We start from the raw sequence: 16,022 nt of genomic DNA, 5'->3' as shown, positions 1-16,022 counted from the left end.
GGGTCGATTCACGGATCGACTTGGACGAGGATCCCCCGCAAAACGCCGACGGCCACATCCCGGAAATTGACAACTGCTCACGCTACGCTTGGCCTGCACGGACAAGAGATATCGATTCGGCGTAATTGTGACGCCTGAAGGGCAAGCACGTCGTCCAAATCGTGTGTAACGAAGTGGTTCAGATGTCGATCATGTCACTGCGTCGCTGGGTATAAAGCACCCTGTCTGCTTCATGCGCAGCGAAATGTTTCCAGTCTGATACCACTTGTAAAGTGCTCAACTGTTACCAGTACCATCGCCGATCTTATACGACAGGATGCGAGTCTCCATTGCTCCTGTAATTCTCTTCGCCTCTCTGGCATCTGCGGCTCCGCAATGGAGTGATCATTACAAACGCCAATGGACTGATCACTACAAACGCGAGGCTCCCACACCCTCACCCGAACTGGTTCAGCGCCAGGAGTCTTTCGCAGTACCCGAATGGGACAAACGCCAATGGACCGACCACTACAAACGCGAGGTTCCCACACCCTCACCCGAACTGGTTCAGCGCCAGGAGTCTTTCGTACCACCACCCCCATTCGCAGCTGTCCGAAGACAGGACAGTGCTGTATGGTACGCTCCTGGAGGCAAACGCGAGGCTCCCACACCCGCGCCTGAACTGGTTCAGCGCCAGGAATCGTTCGTACCACCCCGAGTCGCACGTGCGACTCCAATCGCGGAAGCAGCTGTCCGAAGACAAGACTCAATCCTCAGACCACCTAAACGCGAGGTCCCCCCTACACCCGCGCCTCAAGCTCTAGGGAAGAGACAGAATGCCCCACGCCAGCACACTGACCCGCCGGAGACTCTGCAGCTCCGCGGTATGCCTCGTCGAGACGACGCCGAGGCTCCTGAACCAACTGAACCTCCTAGTCCTCGTGACCTACCCGTAGGAGACGAAATCCTACCTCGAAGTGATGGAGAAGAGGAACCCATCACCAACGCCCGCAGAGCAGCGGACCCTGAGCCCACTGGTCCTAGTGACCAACCCCAAGTCATAGTCCCACGTCAAAAGACTGAAGACGGACAACGCAAGAGAAACGAAAAGGAGCCAATAACCGAGTTGCGCAGAGATGCCTACGCCAACCCTGAGCCCACCGACCCCCCCAGTCCCTGCGACAAGGCTGAGCCAGCCAAAGTAAAGCCCCGAACTGAAGAGGAAGAACCCACCGACCCTCCCAAAGCCAAAGCCCGAGACGACACAGACACCAACCCCATCTTAAAAGCCCTATCAGGAACCTACTCCCTGGTAAACACATCCAGCTCCCGCAACGGCGAACCCATCCCCGACCTCCCCTACGGCAAAGCCCCCGTCGGCCTGCTCATCTACACAGAATCCGGCTTCATGTCCGCCACCATCACAGCCACTGAACCTGAGTTCCGACCTAACCTCACCTTCCCCTACCAGCCTGACGACTCAGACGCTGACTGGGCGCTCGTCGGTAAGCACAGTATTGGGTACGCGGGTCCGTATAGCGTCAATGAGGAGTTGCCTGCGACGGAGACGGAGGGCCAGATCTTCCATGGCCCGCTGACGGTGGCGAATGTGCCGACTTGGGAGGGGCAGAAGGGGAAGAGGAATTATACGATTGTTGAGGTGGAGGAGAATGGAGAGGAGGTTAAGTATTTGAAGATTGGCAGTGAGAGAGGCAATGGGTATAGGGGTATTCTTTGGTGGAAGAAGGTTGATTAGATGGTGGTGATTTAGTTGGATTGGCGGAACGCTGATAGCGAAACAAACTTGAAGTTTGCTTATGGTTTCTCGATGGTTTTTGTCCACGTGTTCGGTGAGATGTGCTTTGATTTTTCAGGATAATTGGCCATGTTGACAGCATACGAAATCAAGAAATCATTGGGACGACAACAAGTATTCAGTCATATGATTGCACCCAAAGTTGACCATGTTGTCGAGTGTTTCGTATCTGGTTGCTGATTGATGATTGATGCTAGTGATAACCGCAACTTGATAGTAGCTGCCAGTGTCCATCCAAAATACTAGAGTCTTATGCAATCTCTCTGTGCCCTCCGGTCACTTGCCCCACACCTCTGATCTTGACTCCTGTGCACACTGTCCAGATATCAGTCGTTGCATAGCCCTCACTCTCTTCCTATTCAACCCTGCTTCAACGCCGTAGAACGTTCAAATCTGCTCGGATGACATGACCCAGAAGGCGGAACATTAGGATGGCATGTAGGACTTCAGCAGAGCCAAAATCTCGCTAACAACTGTGTTCGAAGTGGTGTCTCCCTCTCCACGAGAAGTGTCTGACGCCTAATCATCCGACTTCATTTCCACGTCCTTTGCATCTTTCGTCTCCTCTTTCGCTGCCGCATCTCCTTTAGGTTCTTTATCTTCGGCTTTTGCGTCGCTGGGTTTCTCAGCTCCTTCGTCTTTCATCTCTTGGTCCTTGGCTTCAGTCCCAGCTGGTAACTTGGGCTCTGGACTCTTGTGATCGAGGCTCGGCCTGCCAATGGCTCCTTCAATGTTGAGCTTTCCCTGCTTTTGCGGACCGGTATCCTCCATGCCAATAATCTCTGGACCTCGGGCATGTGGCGCTTCTTCCTCGCCCTCGACGGTGTCAACGATGGTACCTCCGCCTTCCATCTCGCCGAACGTAGTTCTTGTTGGGCTAGTAGTCATACTGTGCGGGTTGTTCAGAACAATGCCGGCCTCTTGTTCTTGGCGCAGGAGTTCGCCTTGAGTGACGGGCCCTGTAGACGGCAGTGTCTCGCCCTCGGGATGTGACGAAGCAATTTGGGCTACATTGGAGGTAGGAGATTCCGCCCGCTGACCACTCAGCATTCCCACAGTCACTGTTTCTATGCGACCAGCACCGTTGGGACCGTCGACCATTTCGGTGCTTTCTGAAATAAGCTCGTTCTGGCCGCGGTTCTGAAGCCAAGGGATGGGTGTAAGTAGAGCTCCGCCTAGTGCCTCATCTGAGCCTAGCTGTGCTGTCTGCGTAGTGGTAGATGTGGTGCCATTGAGCAGTCCGCTGGAAGTCGGCAGCACGGCTTGTGGCAGAGGGAAGATGGTGAGGGGCGAGGAGACGGAGACGACACGGTCGAGTGCGCGGAGGTAGGGTGGCAGGTATCGGTAGCGCTTCTTGGGCTCGAGTATGAGTTCAGCTAGGCGTTGGACGGTATGCGGGGGATGCTTCGCGAAGTTCTTGGAGAGGGTGGAGCGTATTGAGGAGTAGAAGGTGGTGACGTCTGTTGGCACGCTTTGCGACTCGGTCGAGGCGGAGAAGGCGGGCACAGGCGGTCGCGGGGGCGTGGCGGGCGGTGCATTCTCCTTGTCGGTGGCATGCGAGTCTTGGCTCGATATGGCATTGGACGTGTTAGGTCGCGATGGCAGGTCGGTGGTCGCGGACGTGGTCGGCCTGGGAAGTGCGTCTGCGGGTGGCTTGGGAAAGTCGGTGATGATCTGCGAGGGTCAGGGTTGATGGCTGTGGATATGGGTGGTTGATGATTACCTCATCCAGGCGATCCAAGATGTACTGCAGTGTCTTTGGCCATTCTGCTCTACATAGGCGCGTTAGACTCTACATGCGACGGACGGGAGCTCTATGGTGGGGACGTACGAGTCGAGGGAGCCGTCCTCGGCAGCTTTCTGGAGGATTAACTCTGCTGGAGGAGCATCAGTAGGTGCCGCGTTGCCAGAACCCTAGAACCCCAGACTCACCAGACGTCATGGCTGGCGCGCGTGGGTGTCGTGGTGGTGGCAGAGGCGCGACTCGCGATGGGGCTGCTTTTGGCGGGCCGATACTGCGTCAGTCGAAACGGCGACCCTGTGCACTACGCGTCCTTAATGATGTCAGATATGGCTGTGTGATTGGCCCAGACAAGTGACCGGAAAGCTGTCGGTGTCGCGCAAAATGACGGCAGATTGAGCTCCACTGCGCTGTACTCTTACCGTAGTGCTCACGGCCTGCGCCACAGATGCAATCTAAAGATAGCGCGGGCTAGCCAATGAGCAGCGGGCATCGCCGGGCGGTGCAGGTGGGCGATGGTTCAGCAGCTGCTGGGGCCAAGCCTTGTGCGCGTGAGAGGATGCCGAAAGCGCGAGGCAGCTGAGCAGCCAAAGGCTTGGGCTGCGCCGCAGCATGACAGTCCTTCCGTACTTGTAGAAGTCAGACCTCTTCGTATTTTGATATCCACAAGCCTCACCCAGGCTACCGTTGACGCAGAGTAAACACGGAGCAGCGAGCGGGTCTTACGGCGAGACCCCCTTCAGCCTTTCTCCACACCGGCCGGGGCTCTCCCAGGCGCTACTTTGCGCACATCTCAGCACCTGCGTCCACCTAGCAGCAGCCGTCCCATCTCCGCCCACTCCCCCAAATCCTAACAAACAACATCTCCTCCGCCGCTCGCTTGTGTTGTTGTCCGTCGATATCGCTCCTTATCAACAACTTCCCCCATCTCCGTCCCGTCGCTCGTCATCGCCTGTTGCTTCTTCGGCCTCTCCGCATAGCCAAGATACTAGTTTCAGCGACGCGCGCTCACCTGCTCCCCCGACGACAGCGACTCCCTTGGTTTCAGCACCTCGCCCAGCGCCCGCCCTTTGTCTCAAGTACCCCGGCAGCCCTACAAACCGCACCACGACACAGGTCGCAGTTTGTCTGCGCCGCACCACCACGCCCGCCTCACCACCCGCCTCTATATCCCCACGCACCAGCCGCCCATCGCGGCTGCCACCATAGCCAAAATTACTCACCACGAGGCCCGCCATTCCCTCCTAGGAGGCCAACCCCTCGACCGAGGCTACGCGCCCTACCCCAACACGACGTATCAACCAACATACCCACCGCAGCCCTCTTTCGATACCCAGCCTGGGGGGTATCACCACCGCGAAGGCTTCCCCACAACCCTCCCACCCGTCGTGCGCCGCCCACCGAGGATGTACGTTCCCAATACGCGCTGGACCTGGGCTTTTATGCTCACGGCCATCTGCCAGGTCGGCATTGCCCTCGCCCTAGAGTCGTACGTCTGCCCTTGCGCCACCCTCACCACCATGCGCCTGCTAACACCCCATCAGATATGTCTTTAGCAAGTTCCAGAATGAGATCCATTTCGCGGCCTCTGGTGCAGGCGCCAACGAGACCCGCACAATTCCCACTTTCCTCGCCGTCTTCATGTTCGGCTACGTCTACCAACTATTCCTCACCTGGGATGCCCTACGCATGAAGAACACCATTCAGGTCATCGGTCTCGTTCTCTACAACATCGGCATTCTCATCTACGCCGCCATCCAATTCGACCAGATCAAGGACGCTGCCGACGACCTCAACACGCGCCGCTTCATCCCCCAAGATTTCTGGGACGACGTCAAGCCTATGCTCATCGCTCTGCCCGTGCTTATGGCTGTCGCGACTCTCATTTTCGCCTTCGAAGCATGGAAGCTGTACGACGAGTTTGCCTGGACCATCTACAAGCGCATCAGTGCCGACACAAGACTGAAGAGGCGCTATCTGACTTACCAGGTACGGCTTGTCCAAAATCATGCATGCGCGCCTTACTGACTGCGATATAGATTTACATCGCGCTCCTCAAGTTCGACTTCTTCTTCTTCTTGGCCTTCACCGTGCAGTTCCTGGTTGTCGTCAAGAACACCAAGACAGTCGAACTCATCCTTACCGCAGCCGCCCTCGTCATCACCTTTTTTCTTCTGTTCCTCGCCGCCTGGTGGGTCCGTCGCGAGTCTGTCGCTGGAATGATTGGTATCATCGTCGTCTACTTCATTGCTCTCGGCTACTTCCTGTTCAAGCTCATCCGGATGTGGGTCGCCGATGCCAGCCGCCAGGAGGACTACAAGCCAGCCCGCAAGTCGCTGACTGCCTTTGCCATTCTCACCATCCTCCTACTCATCATCACCATTGTCACCGCGTGCTTATGCACACACAACTTCAACAAGGGCTTGAAGCCCCATGTCAACGACAAGATCGTCCAGAACGACAAGACATACAACACAGAGATGCCGTCATTGAGCGGACCTGCGCCATCACAACGGATGGAAATCGACTAGGCGCCCTTTTACATACCCCATTACACAAAATTTACGACATGACTTCTTGGATACCTGCTTTCTGCGAGCATAGCTTCATCATACCCGGATGAGATCAGCGGGACTGGCGTTCTTTCATCTAGGGATTCCTTTGGGCTATATGCGGAGATATCAGGTTGAAGATGGGACGGATTGCAATGTCGCATCATGTACGAGGAGTTATACCAACCCGCATTGTTTCCTTATTTCTTCCTTTACGACTTTTTGTACAACAACTGTCGGTCCTTTTTGTAACTAGGTGTCTGCTCATATTATACCCCACCATGAACAGACGAGCTCGGAATTGAATTGCGTTATGAACTGACTTTGTCTTGGCCATCATACTAGTGGACCGTGTCTCCTTTTGATCTTTGCATCTAGAGTTGTGTACGTGAATAAATACTTGTTCACGGTCGAGGCCCGACAGCCTGACAGTGGAGATCAAGGGGTTCAAAAGCTAGCTCCCCGACCGCCATGTGCGGGCGCGGGACCCTGCGACATCATCGGATCCACTCCCGCAAGCTCACCAAACTTACGTTGACTTACTCGACTTTCTTTTTCCACACACACCTTCTCCACTCTTGCACCCTTTTTTTCGCGGTCGGGTCCCTCGCTCTCAGTAGTACTTATACGTGCTGTATCTCTAGCTGCTGAGGCGATTGACTTCTCCCATCACCTTCAAAATGGCGTTTCGCTGGTACGTCACACAGGAAAAGCGGTGGAGAACCATCGTGGGAAAGGGGACAATGCTAATTCTGATGACAGGTACCAGGCAAAGCTTAGGACGTCGCCTTATCTGACGCAGAGTATCACTACCGCGGTATGCATACCCTTTACTTCGAATTGCGAGTCTTCAATCCCTCTTTGCGCGGCGCAATGCGACTTGATAGCCAGCGAGCGAGCAGGCCGATAGGCACATCCGACCAGTCGATGTACAAGAACGAGAGAGGAATTGAGCAGCTGGCATACCAAACGACGCAAACTGACATGCCGCGCCACAGGTACTCTTCGCAACGGGCGACACAATGGCCCAGCAAGGTGTCGAGCGCCGCGGCCTCGATAAGCACGACCTCGCTCGTACAGGACGCATGGCCGCCTACGGAGGATGTACATCTCCCCTTCCTCCATCGCCCTATCCATTCGCCATACTAACAACCATCCCAGGCATCTTCGGCCCCGCCGCAACAAAATGGTTCGACTTCCTCGTCAAGCGCGTAAACCTGCAATCCACAAACGGCACCATCCTCGCGCGCGTAGCCTGCGACCAGTTCCTCTTCGCGCCCTGTAACATGGCCCTCTTCCTCTCCACCATGGCTTACATGGAGGGTAACTCGCCTGTCCAGCGCCTCAAGGATGCGTACTTGCCGGGCTACCAGAAGAACTTGATGGTCTGGCCTTGGGTTCAGTTTACCAACTTCAAATACGTGCCCCAGGAGATGCGCGTTCTGGTTGTTAATGTTATTTCGCTCGGCTGGAACTGCTATTTGAGTAGCTTGAACTCGGCGGGTGGTACTAAGCCGAACCCGCCTGTGGGAAAGACGAAGGAGGGTGGGCAGTTGCCGCCTTCATAGAGGACTGCTCGTAGGAGGGTGGAAGGCGGTTGGGATTGCGACATTTGCCAGGGTCTTTGTTTGTTCATGGGGCTGCAACTCGACCGGATGATACCCTGGGCTATGTGAAAAGGCTATATAGATGGGGTGAAGATTGATAAATTAGGGCTGCACTTGATCGTTCATTAGCGTTGCAATGTTCTTTGCTTGATCGAGCTTGCGTGAATGGTCTCTTGCTATTCTACGTTTCATATTCGTTACCTTAAGATAGTACTACCTTCGTGCCTACCAACATGTAGAAAACATTCTCAGTTCACCTCACGCCAGATCACATATCAAGCTGGGCAGTAAGCACTTTATTCAAAGGCGTTGCTCTATCTCCACAAACATATCAAGCATCCAATCTCACGCATTGAATCAACAGTTTCGAACATTCCAACATATCAATTCCACTTTCCGCCGCCACACCCAAACCCTGTATACTACAACTACGACTACACTAAACAAGCAGCCTCATCTCCCTCTCCAAGAAGAGTGAGCTGAGAGAGTAAAGATTACCTGGCAACGTAACCCACAATCTTGCGTTGCCATCAAGTGAAAAAAAGAAAAGGGCAAAAGAAAACGCCTGCTAATGCAATAATTACCTCAGCATGCCGCACGCTGATGATGGTTGGAAGAGTATAAAAAGGCGTAAACAGAGTCGCACGTGCGTGAATATGTGGTATCCAGCGAGCACAAGCTAGAACAAGCAGAGCGAACAAGTTCCAAGAGGAAGGGAAAAGAGAGAGAGGAAAGAAACGTAGACAATGCGCCAGTATGCTCCCAAAACACCCACACCAATGTCAAACAACCAGATCGTTCCAAGCACTTGTCTGGCCACACGTCCTGCTGTGGCCCATGTTCCTGGAGGCACAATTTCAGGAACCATTGACTTCTCGTCTGGCACGTTAACGGCTGCTAGTTCGCTGCTTGCCCATGCGCCTGAAGAAGTCCATAACCTTCTTAGAGCTACCCGAACTTCCCTTGTTGCCGCTGCCTTGCTCGTCGTAGGCATCCACGAAACGTCGGTTCTTCTGTAGCACGGCTGTCTTCCTCTGCTGCTGGTTGGAGTCGTCACCACCCATGCCTGCAGGGTAAGGGTTGGATGGAGTTCGCTGACTAAATTGCTGTGACTGCGACATGTCGGCTTCTGAGTCGTCCGTGGGGTGTCGGTACGGGCGGTTTCCTTGGGCAGATGGGTGTGCTCCTTGTGGGTTGGGGAATTTTTCGTCAAACTCTGGGGCCGAGTGGTTGTAGCCGCTGAACTGAGTTTGGTTCGCTGGCGCCGAGGAAGGTCCAGGGGCGCTCGTGTTGGGTTGCCGTATTCTGGAGTTGCTATCGTGTTGACCGTCGTAGAGACCGGGCATGTTGCTTCCTTGGGTGCTCTGACTAGGAGACCTTGAGTCCGTAACGCGACCGAAAGGTCCACCGGGACGCGAGCTAGCGCGAGGACGAGAACTGGAGCCACGTCGCTCGTGCGAGGATTGCGCTGGTAAGCTATCCCGCTGAGAAGAGAAAGTCTTCGAGAGTGAAGATGGAAGAAGTGAGAAGCGGCGGCTGGATTTCGGGTTGTCGCCCGAGTTGCCTGTGTTCTTCCTAGAGAAGCCGAAAGAAGTTCGTCGGCTTGACTCCATGCTTGCTCTGGGGCCAGATGTCGAAGAAACCGCCTCGTTGGACATGGGTCCGGCCATGGAAGTGGGAGGATAACTCTTCTGTTTCTTCTCTTCAGGATAGCCGTAGGAACCTGTGGATGTAAATGACTCCTTGGGATCCTGCGTATAAGAAGGCTGACGACCGGAGAACATGGATGTCATGCGGCCGAGAGTCGAAGAAACAGTGTTCGATCTCCTGTGGCCGCCACCAGCTCCGCCATGTGGGGGACCCTGTACAGACTGCACTCGCTGCGAGCTCGACTGACCGATGTTGGGAGGCTCAGCTGCCTCAGAGGGCTCTTGCTGCTGAGCATAAGGTGCCGATATGGAGTATTGTTTGCCCTTTGGCTGGGAGAAGCGTCCCTCTGCGTTAGTCTGGGCGACGGTCGCGACAGATGGCTGTCCGTAAGAGTTTCCTCGCGACGGTAGTCTCGACGTGCCTAGAGCTCCACCAGTGGATGGACGTGTAGCAGAGGGGGGTGCATTGCCGAAAGCTGTGTAATCAGAGACGGACCGCTGAGGCTCTTGCCTTCTGGTCGAGTTGTAGGTTGTGCCAGAAGAACGAGGTTTGGCGCTCGAAGTGGACTGGTATCCATCGGTGGGTGGTGCTTCGGCCTCTTTGCCGCGTGCTTTCGGAGTTGTCTCGACTGGAGGGGATGCCTCGCCGCGGGCAGTCTGCGATGATGGCGCGACATATTCGACTTGCACGGTTCGTCGCTTGGTGTCGCGGGTAGTCTTTGGCTTCTCGGAGGGTGCCTGGTTGATCGCCTCGCGCTTCGTCTGGAGACCGCCGTGTGCGGTTGCGGGCGCGGCGTGCGGCTTCGAGGGTTCACGGACAGAAGCGCTTCTAGCGAGTGTGGGTTGCGGCTCGAACGTGTCTTCTGCTATCATGTCAATACCTGTGCATTTGTTGAAAGGTGGATCTGGAGGCTTACTCGAGTAGACGGACGCCTGTTGTGCCTCTGCCGCATTCGTGTTGCTTGAGGTGATAAAGCCAACAACGTGCGCGTAGTCAGCCAACCAGCTGTGACGCGCAACTTCGAACAAGTCCGCCCTTTTGCGTGGGTCTGGTACAAGGATGCGCTTCAGCAAGTCCCTTGCGTGTGGTGTGACGTATTCGGGAAAGGTGAGCGGTGTGGATACAATGTACTTGTAGAGCAGGTTGATATTATCGCCCTCGGGGTTCGCTGGATCGTCATCGAAAGGCAGATAACCAGCCAGCATGGCATACTATATCCAGTTAGCAAGTACGTGGAGATGCAAGATTAGAGGAACTCACCAGAATAACACCACAACTCCAGACATCGACCTTGCGACCGGTGTAGAGCGAATCGCTGACGACCAACTCAGGCGCCGCGTAGCAGGGACTTCCGCAGCTGGTCTGCATGAGATCACCTCTGCGGGCTGCGTCGGTTCCTTCCAGTCCCAGAGATCTTATGTAGTCTTTGTCTCCGAGTCTGTACTCAATCTCCTCGCTGAGCTCGTCGTTGGGGTCGAACGTGTTTGCGAATCCGAAATCGGTGATGATAATGTTCTTGTTGCGGTCGAGCAGCAGGTTCTCGAGCTTCAAGTCGCGGTGGACGATACCCTTGCGGTGGAGGTAGCCAACACCAGATATGAGCTGGGAGAAGAGCTTGCGGGCTGGGCCGTCCTTCAGGTAGCGATGGTTTAAGATGTAGTCGAACAATTCTCCGCCAGAAGCATATTCTAGAATGATACCGATATGGCGCTCGGTCTCGACCATCTCATGCAGGCGCACGATGTTGGGGTGGTCCAAACCGCGAAGGATGTGGATCTCGCGGTAGATCTTCTGGAGACGGTTCGAGTTGCTCCCCAGGGTCTCTCGCCGTATGAGCTTGATGGCGACCTCGACCGAACTGTCTCGTTTCCAGCCCATCTTGACCTTGCCGAACTCTCCCTCGCCAAGCGTCTGGCCGAGGATGTAGTTGCCAAACTTGGATCGCTTCGCATTCTCCGACTTGGAGTGGTCCTGTCTGCTCTTTCCTCCTACTGCGCCTCCGCTTCCGCTGCCACTTCCACCGCGGCCGCCATCATCGACGCCTTCGCTGCCGACCAGACTGAGTCCGGTGATGGGAGTCAGATCTGCGCCAGCCGTGACGGATGGGCCGTCTCCTTGGCGTGCTTGGGCGCGGGCGATGTCGTCCTGGGTGTCGGAGACGACGATGCGATTTATGACGGCGCTCTCTTCACGGGGCAAGCTGGTTCCTACGGGGGGCTGGCCAATGGCGGTGGCAGAGCGACTGTGGCCGGGCTGCGCTCGGGTCGAGGTGGTGGTCTGGCGAGGGCTGTCCTTTTCCCGCCGGCGTGAGTCTTCGCGTGTCCGCGAGGGCTGTGATGACGAGGATGCAGATGCCGTGTTGGGCGAGCGGTGCGACGAGGTCCTGGGGGGCGCCATGGGCCCGCTGCCGTTGGTGGTGGGCGCGGTGTTCATCGGGGGAGAGGTCTGCGAGGTAGGCGTGTTGGGCGACGCGCCATTACTGGGCCGTCGCGACGTCGGGCGGCGAGCGGTGCCGGGCGAGGCTGCTTGGGGCGGTTGCTGCTGGTAGTACTGCTGCTGCTGACCATGCGGCGGCTGCGATGCCACTGCGGCCATGATCTGGGGACGGCGAGTATAGTGCAGGGCCTGGGGGGTGGTGCGCTATGTTATCGGTCCTAAGCTGCGCTGGCAGTATTTGTGGGCGGAACGTCAACTGGCGGTGTTGAGCTGTCGAATGGGCTTTGGCGGGGAGAGTGGCCAAATCGGAGCCGCGGCGGTGTGTGAGCAATTGGGACGCGACAGACTAGATAGCTTCACATGCGCGTGCAGGTGCAGCGTGGGCAGCGAGCGTGCAGAGGGGGTGCACAAAGGGCGGCCGTGGAGCGAGTCGGCGCCGGTGACAGCGCGGTCGGCTATCTAACGGTCGCGGCGAGAAGCTGCTCGACCTCGACGTGTTGATTGACGTGAGTGGAGAGAAGAGAAGGCGCGGCTGAGGTTGGTCTTGACGGCAATTTCGGTAAAGGCTGTGGCTTGGGAAAGGAGGCAGATGCACATCATCGACATGGGCTCGGCATAAACCAGCCCGCCAAAGCAAGGACGCGGGCACTGGTCTGCTAGATGCGATAATTACTCACGCCTACAGCTAGCCAGGCACTCCCAGCGCCTCCTCTAACACGCACGCCCGAACAACGCCCTTCACCACGCCCTCGATGTCTGCGCTCGACGCGCCTGTCTGCACCAAGGCGCTCGAATAGGAGTAGCAGCCATGGGTCGTTGTTTCACACAGCACCGACCCGCCCGCAAATTGCCTGTTATGCGCTCGCCCGCCGTGTGCGCTGCTGCGATATCTTGGGCTGGCCCTCGATATAGACGCTGCCGGCTCCTTGAATGTCGCTTGACCGCGCGCCTGCTGCGAGACATGCATGATCCATTCCTGTCATCTACCCATCCGTATGACCGTCGCTGTCTAGATCGCTATGCGCGTGCTCACAGCGGCCGACGCGTCCAAGAGCAAAAGCAACACGATAAACATCAACAACACGCCCAACTTTGTCGCAGAACGTTATGACGCGCCCTGCCGGGATGGGCAGCACAAACAAGCCCAGATGACGCCCCCTAACTTCATCTGACAATTCACCGCAAGGACATCCACGCGTGTAGCAGCAAAGACGGAGGTTCGCAACAAGACAGGTCGACCAAACCGCTGTCACCATGTCTCAGCCGTCCACGCCGTAAGGGAGGCTTGCCCTGCATGTCTTTGCATTCCTCGCCAACGCGTCCAATGAGACTAAGCAACCGACAGACAGACCGAATGACTGACATCCATCTCTGCATCTCCAACTCGGTCTGCGCAAAGCATTTTCTCGACACGCAGAACGAGGCAAGATAACCTTCCAGTCCGAGTCGCGCCGTCTGCTCTGTATAATTTTCCCCTTTGGGCGAGCGTTAGGCCGCTCTTCGGAACATTGGAAATTAGATGTTTGGCGCCTCGATCGCCCTTGCCGTGCAACCAGCGGACCCACCTTCCCGCTCCCACCGTTACTCGACTCTTGCGCCATCTCCAGATGCCCTCGCGCTGTGCGACACGAGCCTCTGCCGTCCGGCTTGACGTCACTTTGGGAAAATGCCTGCCAACGCTTCATTTCCTTTCCACCGCCTGCGGCACATCCTGCGGAGCATATCTCCAGACTGCAACGGTCGAACCCCGCGAGCATGGATCCGCTGTTCGAGTCGGGCACATTGGTCTCTTCTCACCTTACATTGAGTTTAACCATCTTCCAACGTCAGCTCTAGATTGCCGTTTCCTACGTAATGTTCAGATTGAGTTGCATGTCGGGTCAATGTTGAGGAACTACTGCTTCGGACGTTGTTGAAGCAGATTGTGACAGCACTGGTCAGACGGGTTTACCCTCGCCGTGTCGCTGTAATACTTGGTCATGCGCACGTTTATGACAGAATGAGTTGGAAGGTAGATCCGGAAGCTGCGGAGGTAGTGGTAAGTTGCGGGGGACACCATGAGTGTAAGAGAGAATCACGTAAACTAGAGGTCTAGAACTTTGCAACTAGTACACTTTGCATTGAGAACCCACGAGTAGGTTACACCAACTGGTGACATGCCCTCAGCGTAATTTCGTTATTTGGTGGTTCACTACGGCTATTCTTCTGCACTCATGCCACTTCACATCTTAATCTCGTTCGGCAGACCGACCTCCAGGATGTCAACGCCCTTCTGCAGCTCGCTCTTACTGGGCATCTTGTTCCTACGCATGAGCTCTGCTGCCTGTGTCATGTATGGATCCTTCATCATACTCGCGACGGCCACCACTGTCTCGCCCTGGGTGTAGTACGCGACGAACGACGGCTTCTCTGGCTCGCCCTGGAGGATCACGTCGTCGTAGCCACCAACCGTGTTACCGCAGTATCGCAGCTGCGAACCCAAGGCCGACCAAAAGACGGGAATGAAGGGCTTTGCTTTGGATCCTGGGTTGTTGATCGTGTTGGCTACAGAGCGACCGGCGTTTTGTGCCACGTTCCAGTGCTCGATACGAACTGGTGTGCCGTTACCTCCTGGTCCGTGGTAGGGGTATGTTGCGATGTCACCGATGGCATATACATCCTTCAGGCCACTGACGGCAAACGACTCGTCTGTCTTCAATGATCCGTCCTTCTCCAGCGTAACGCTCGAGTTGTCCTTGAGGTATTCAGTCGCAGGCGCGACACCGACACCTTCGATGACGAGGTCTGCCTCCAAGGTAGTTCCGTCCTTGAGATGCACAGCACCGACCTTGGATGAATCGCTCTTGGAAGGAGTAGCCTTCTCGACACTGGCGCCCATCTTGAACTTGACGCCGTTCTTCTCAAGCAGACCGCGGAAAATGCCGCCAACCTTCTTTCCCATTACCCGCTCCATTGGTTCTGCGATAGCATTAGAATACCATCAACGAGAGCAGATGGATCACTTACCCTCTTCCATACCAATGATGGTCACATCGTTCTTCATGCTAGCGAGGCAGTTGCCGACCTCCATACCGATGAACGAGCTGCCAACGACCACGACCTTCTTGCCGTTGTCCCCAACAGCCTTGAGGATGTTCTGTGCATCGGGTAGCGTGCGGAGAAGGAAGACATTGCCCAGGTCGCCCTTGAGACCGTCAAGTGGCAGCCACCTTGGGGTGCCACCAGTCGCCAACACCAGCTTTGTGTACTCGTATTCCTTGCCAGACTTTGTGGACACCTTCTTGCCGGAAAAGTCTACGCTCTTCGCCTCGTCTTCGATAATGTCAATCGACGCGTCCTTGTAGAACTCTTTCGACCTCCAGGCCGCCTTGGAGATATCAGCCAGCAGCGCCTTGGACAACTTGGTTCGATCAATTGGCTGGTAGCCTTCCTTGGAGATCACAGTAATCTTGCCATTGTATCCGCCGCCTCTCAGACCTTCAATGGCACCAAGAGTACCCGAGCCACCACCAATGACTAGCACCTTGTCCTCGCTCACTGATGAGCACTTGATGTTCAGATATCTGCGGTTGGCCTTCAGTGCGTCTTCGGTGGTCTTAACGTATACGGCGCCGTCCTTCTCGACTACTTCGTACTTCGCGATGGGGTCGAGCGCCGGTGCGTCTTCAACATCTCCGGTCGAGACCTTGAAGCAGGCTACGAATGTCAGTCTTGAACATGCGACACATATAACGTATCGGTATTACCTCCGTGCCATGGGCAGGTCAAACGACCCTCTGGTGTCAATACACCCTTCACTAATGGCGCGCCGTAATGTGTGCAGTTGGCACTGGTAGCATGCACCTGGTCCTGGATCTTCAACAGGAGCACTTTTCCTCCCTCAACACCCTCAACTTCGACCTCCTTCTTGTCTCCATTCTTCATTTGTAAGGAAGTGACATCCTTGAGCTTGTATTCTTGAGCCATGGCTGCGGTTGTTGATGTAAACGGAGCTCTTTGTAGACGGCTGGTGGGGCTGAATTGGAGTTTGAGTGAGGTTCGTAAGGGTCGTAGAATACGTAGTGACTGCATTAATGTTGTAAAGAGAGGTGAAGAGTGAAGGGGTGTCTATGAGCGCGACAGCTGCCAGTTGGCCAATGGTGAGGGGCGCATTACTGACATTTAGTGATGTCACGACTGGACGTGCAGGAGCTCCAGAAGCTGTAGCGCCGATCTCGACCCCACTTCGTTCGGTATTACTT

The 16,022-nt window shown here is 55.7% G+C and overlaps 6 protein-coding genes across 6 annotated transcripts; 3 read left to right on the top strand and 3 right to left on the bottom strand.

Moving 5' to 3' along the window:
• Positions 1-316: 316 nt before the first annotated feature.
• Positions 317-1,735, top strand: J4E93_004367 (uncharacterized protein; the record flags this gene model as incomplete). Its single annotated transcript, XM_049342295.1, has 1 exon — positions 317-1,735. One exon carries the CDS (start codon positions 317-319, stop codon positions 1,733-1,735), a length of 1,419 nt encoding a protein of 472 aa, XP_049200447.1.
• A 579-nt stretch (positions 1,736-2,314) lies between these two features.
• On the bottom strand, positions 2,315-3,737 carry J4E93_004366 (uncharacterized protein; the record flags this gene model as incomplete). Its single annotated transcript, XM_049342294.1, has 4 exons — positions 2,315-3,469; positions 3,519-3,567; positions 3,627-3,672; positions 3,728-3,737. The coding sequence occupies 4 exons, from the start codon at positions 3,735-3,737 to the stop codon at positions 2,315-2,317; spliced, it is 1,260 nt and encodes a 419-aa protein (XP_049200446.1).
• Positions 3,738-4,942: 1,205 nt separating this feature from the next.
• On the top strand, positions 4,943-6,067 carry J4E93_004365 (uncharacterized protein; the record flags this gene model as incomplete). The annotated part of the gene is made up of 3 exons (XM_049342293.1): positions 4,943-5,025; positions 5,081-5,525; positions 5,576-6,067. The coding sequence occupies 3 exons, from the start codon at positions 4,943-4,945 to the stop codon at positions 6,065-6,067; spliced, it is 1,020 nt and encodes a 339-aa protein (XP_049200445.1).
• A 701-nt stretch (positions 6,068-6,768) lies between these two features.
• Positions 6,769-7,656, top strand: J4E93_004364 (uncharacterized protein; the record flags this gene model as incomplete). The annotated part of the gene is made up of 4 exons (XM_049342292.1): positions 6,769-6,773; positions 6,810-6,816; positions 7,087-7,192; positions 7,250-7,656. 4 exons carry the CDS (start codon positions 6,769-6,771, stop codon positions 7,654-7,656), a joined length of 525 nt encoding a protein of 174 aa, XP_049200444.1.
• Positions 7,657-8,582: 926 nt separating this feature from the next.
• On the bottom strand, positions 8,583-11,940 carry J4E93_004363 (uncharacterized protein; the record flags this gene model as incomplete). The annotated part of the gene is made up of 2 exons (XM_049342291.1): positions 8,583-10,556; positions 10,606-11,940. The coding sequence occupies 2 exons, from the start codon at positions 11,938-11,940 to the stop codon at positions 8,583-8,585; spliced, it is 3,309 nt and encodes a 1,102-aa protein (XP_049200443.1).
• A 2,062-nt stretch (positions 11,941-14,002) lies between these two features.
• Positions 14,003-15,747, bottom strand: J4E93_004362 (uncharacterized protein; the record flags this gene model as incomplete). Its single annotated transcript, XM_049342290.1, has 3 exons — positions 14,003-14,739; positions 14,788-15,477; positions 15,528-15,747. The coding sequence occupies 3 exons, from the start codon at positions 15,745-15,747 to the stop codon at positions 14,003-14,005; spliced, it is 1,647 nt and encodes a 548-aa protein (XP_049200442.1).
• Positions 15,748-16,022: the final 275 nt, after the last annotated feature.

The sequence above is a fragment of the Alternaria ventricosa genome (genome assembly GCF_023758065.1).
Source record: "Alternaria ventricosa strain BMP 2768 chromosome Unknown scaffold_6, whole genome shotgun sequence".
NCBI lineage: Eukaryota > Fungi > Ascomycota > Dothideomycetes > Pleosporales > Pleosporaceae > Alternaria > Alternaria ventricosa.
This window is presented reverse-complemented; position numbering and strand designations above follow the sequence as displayed.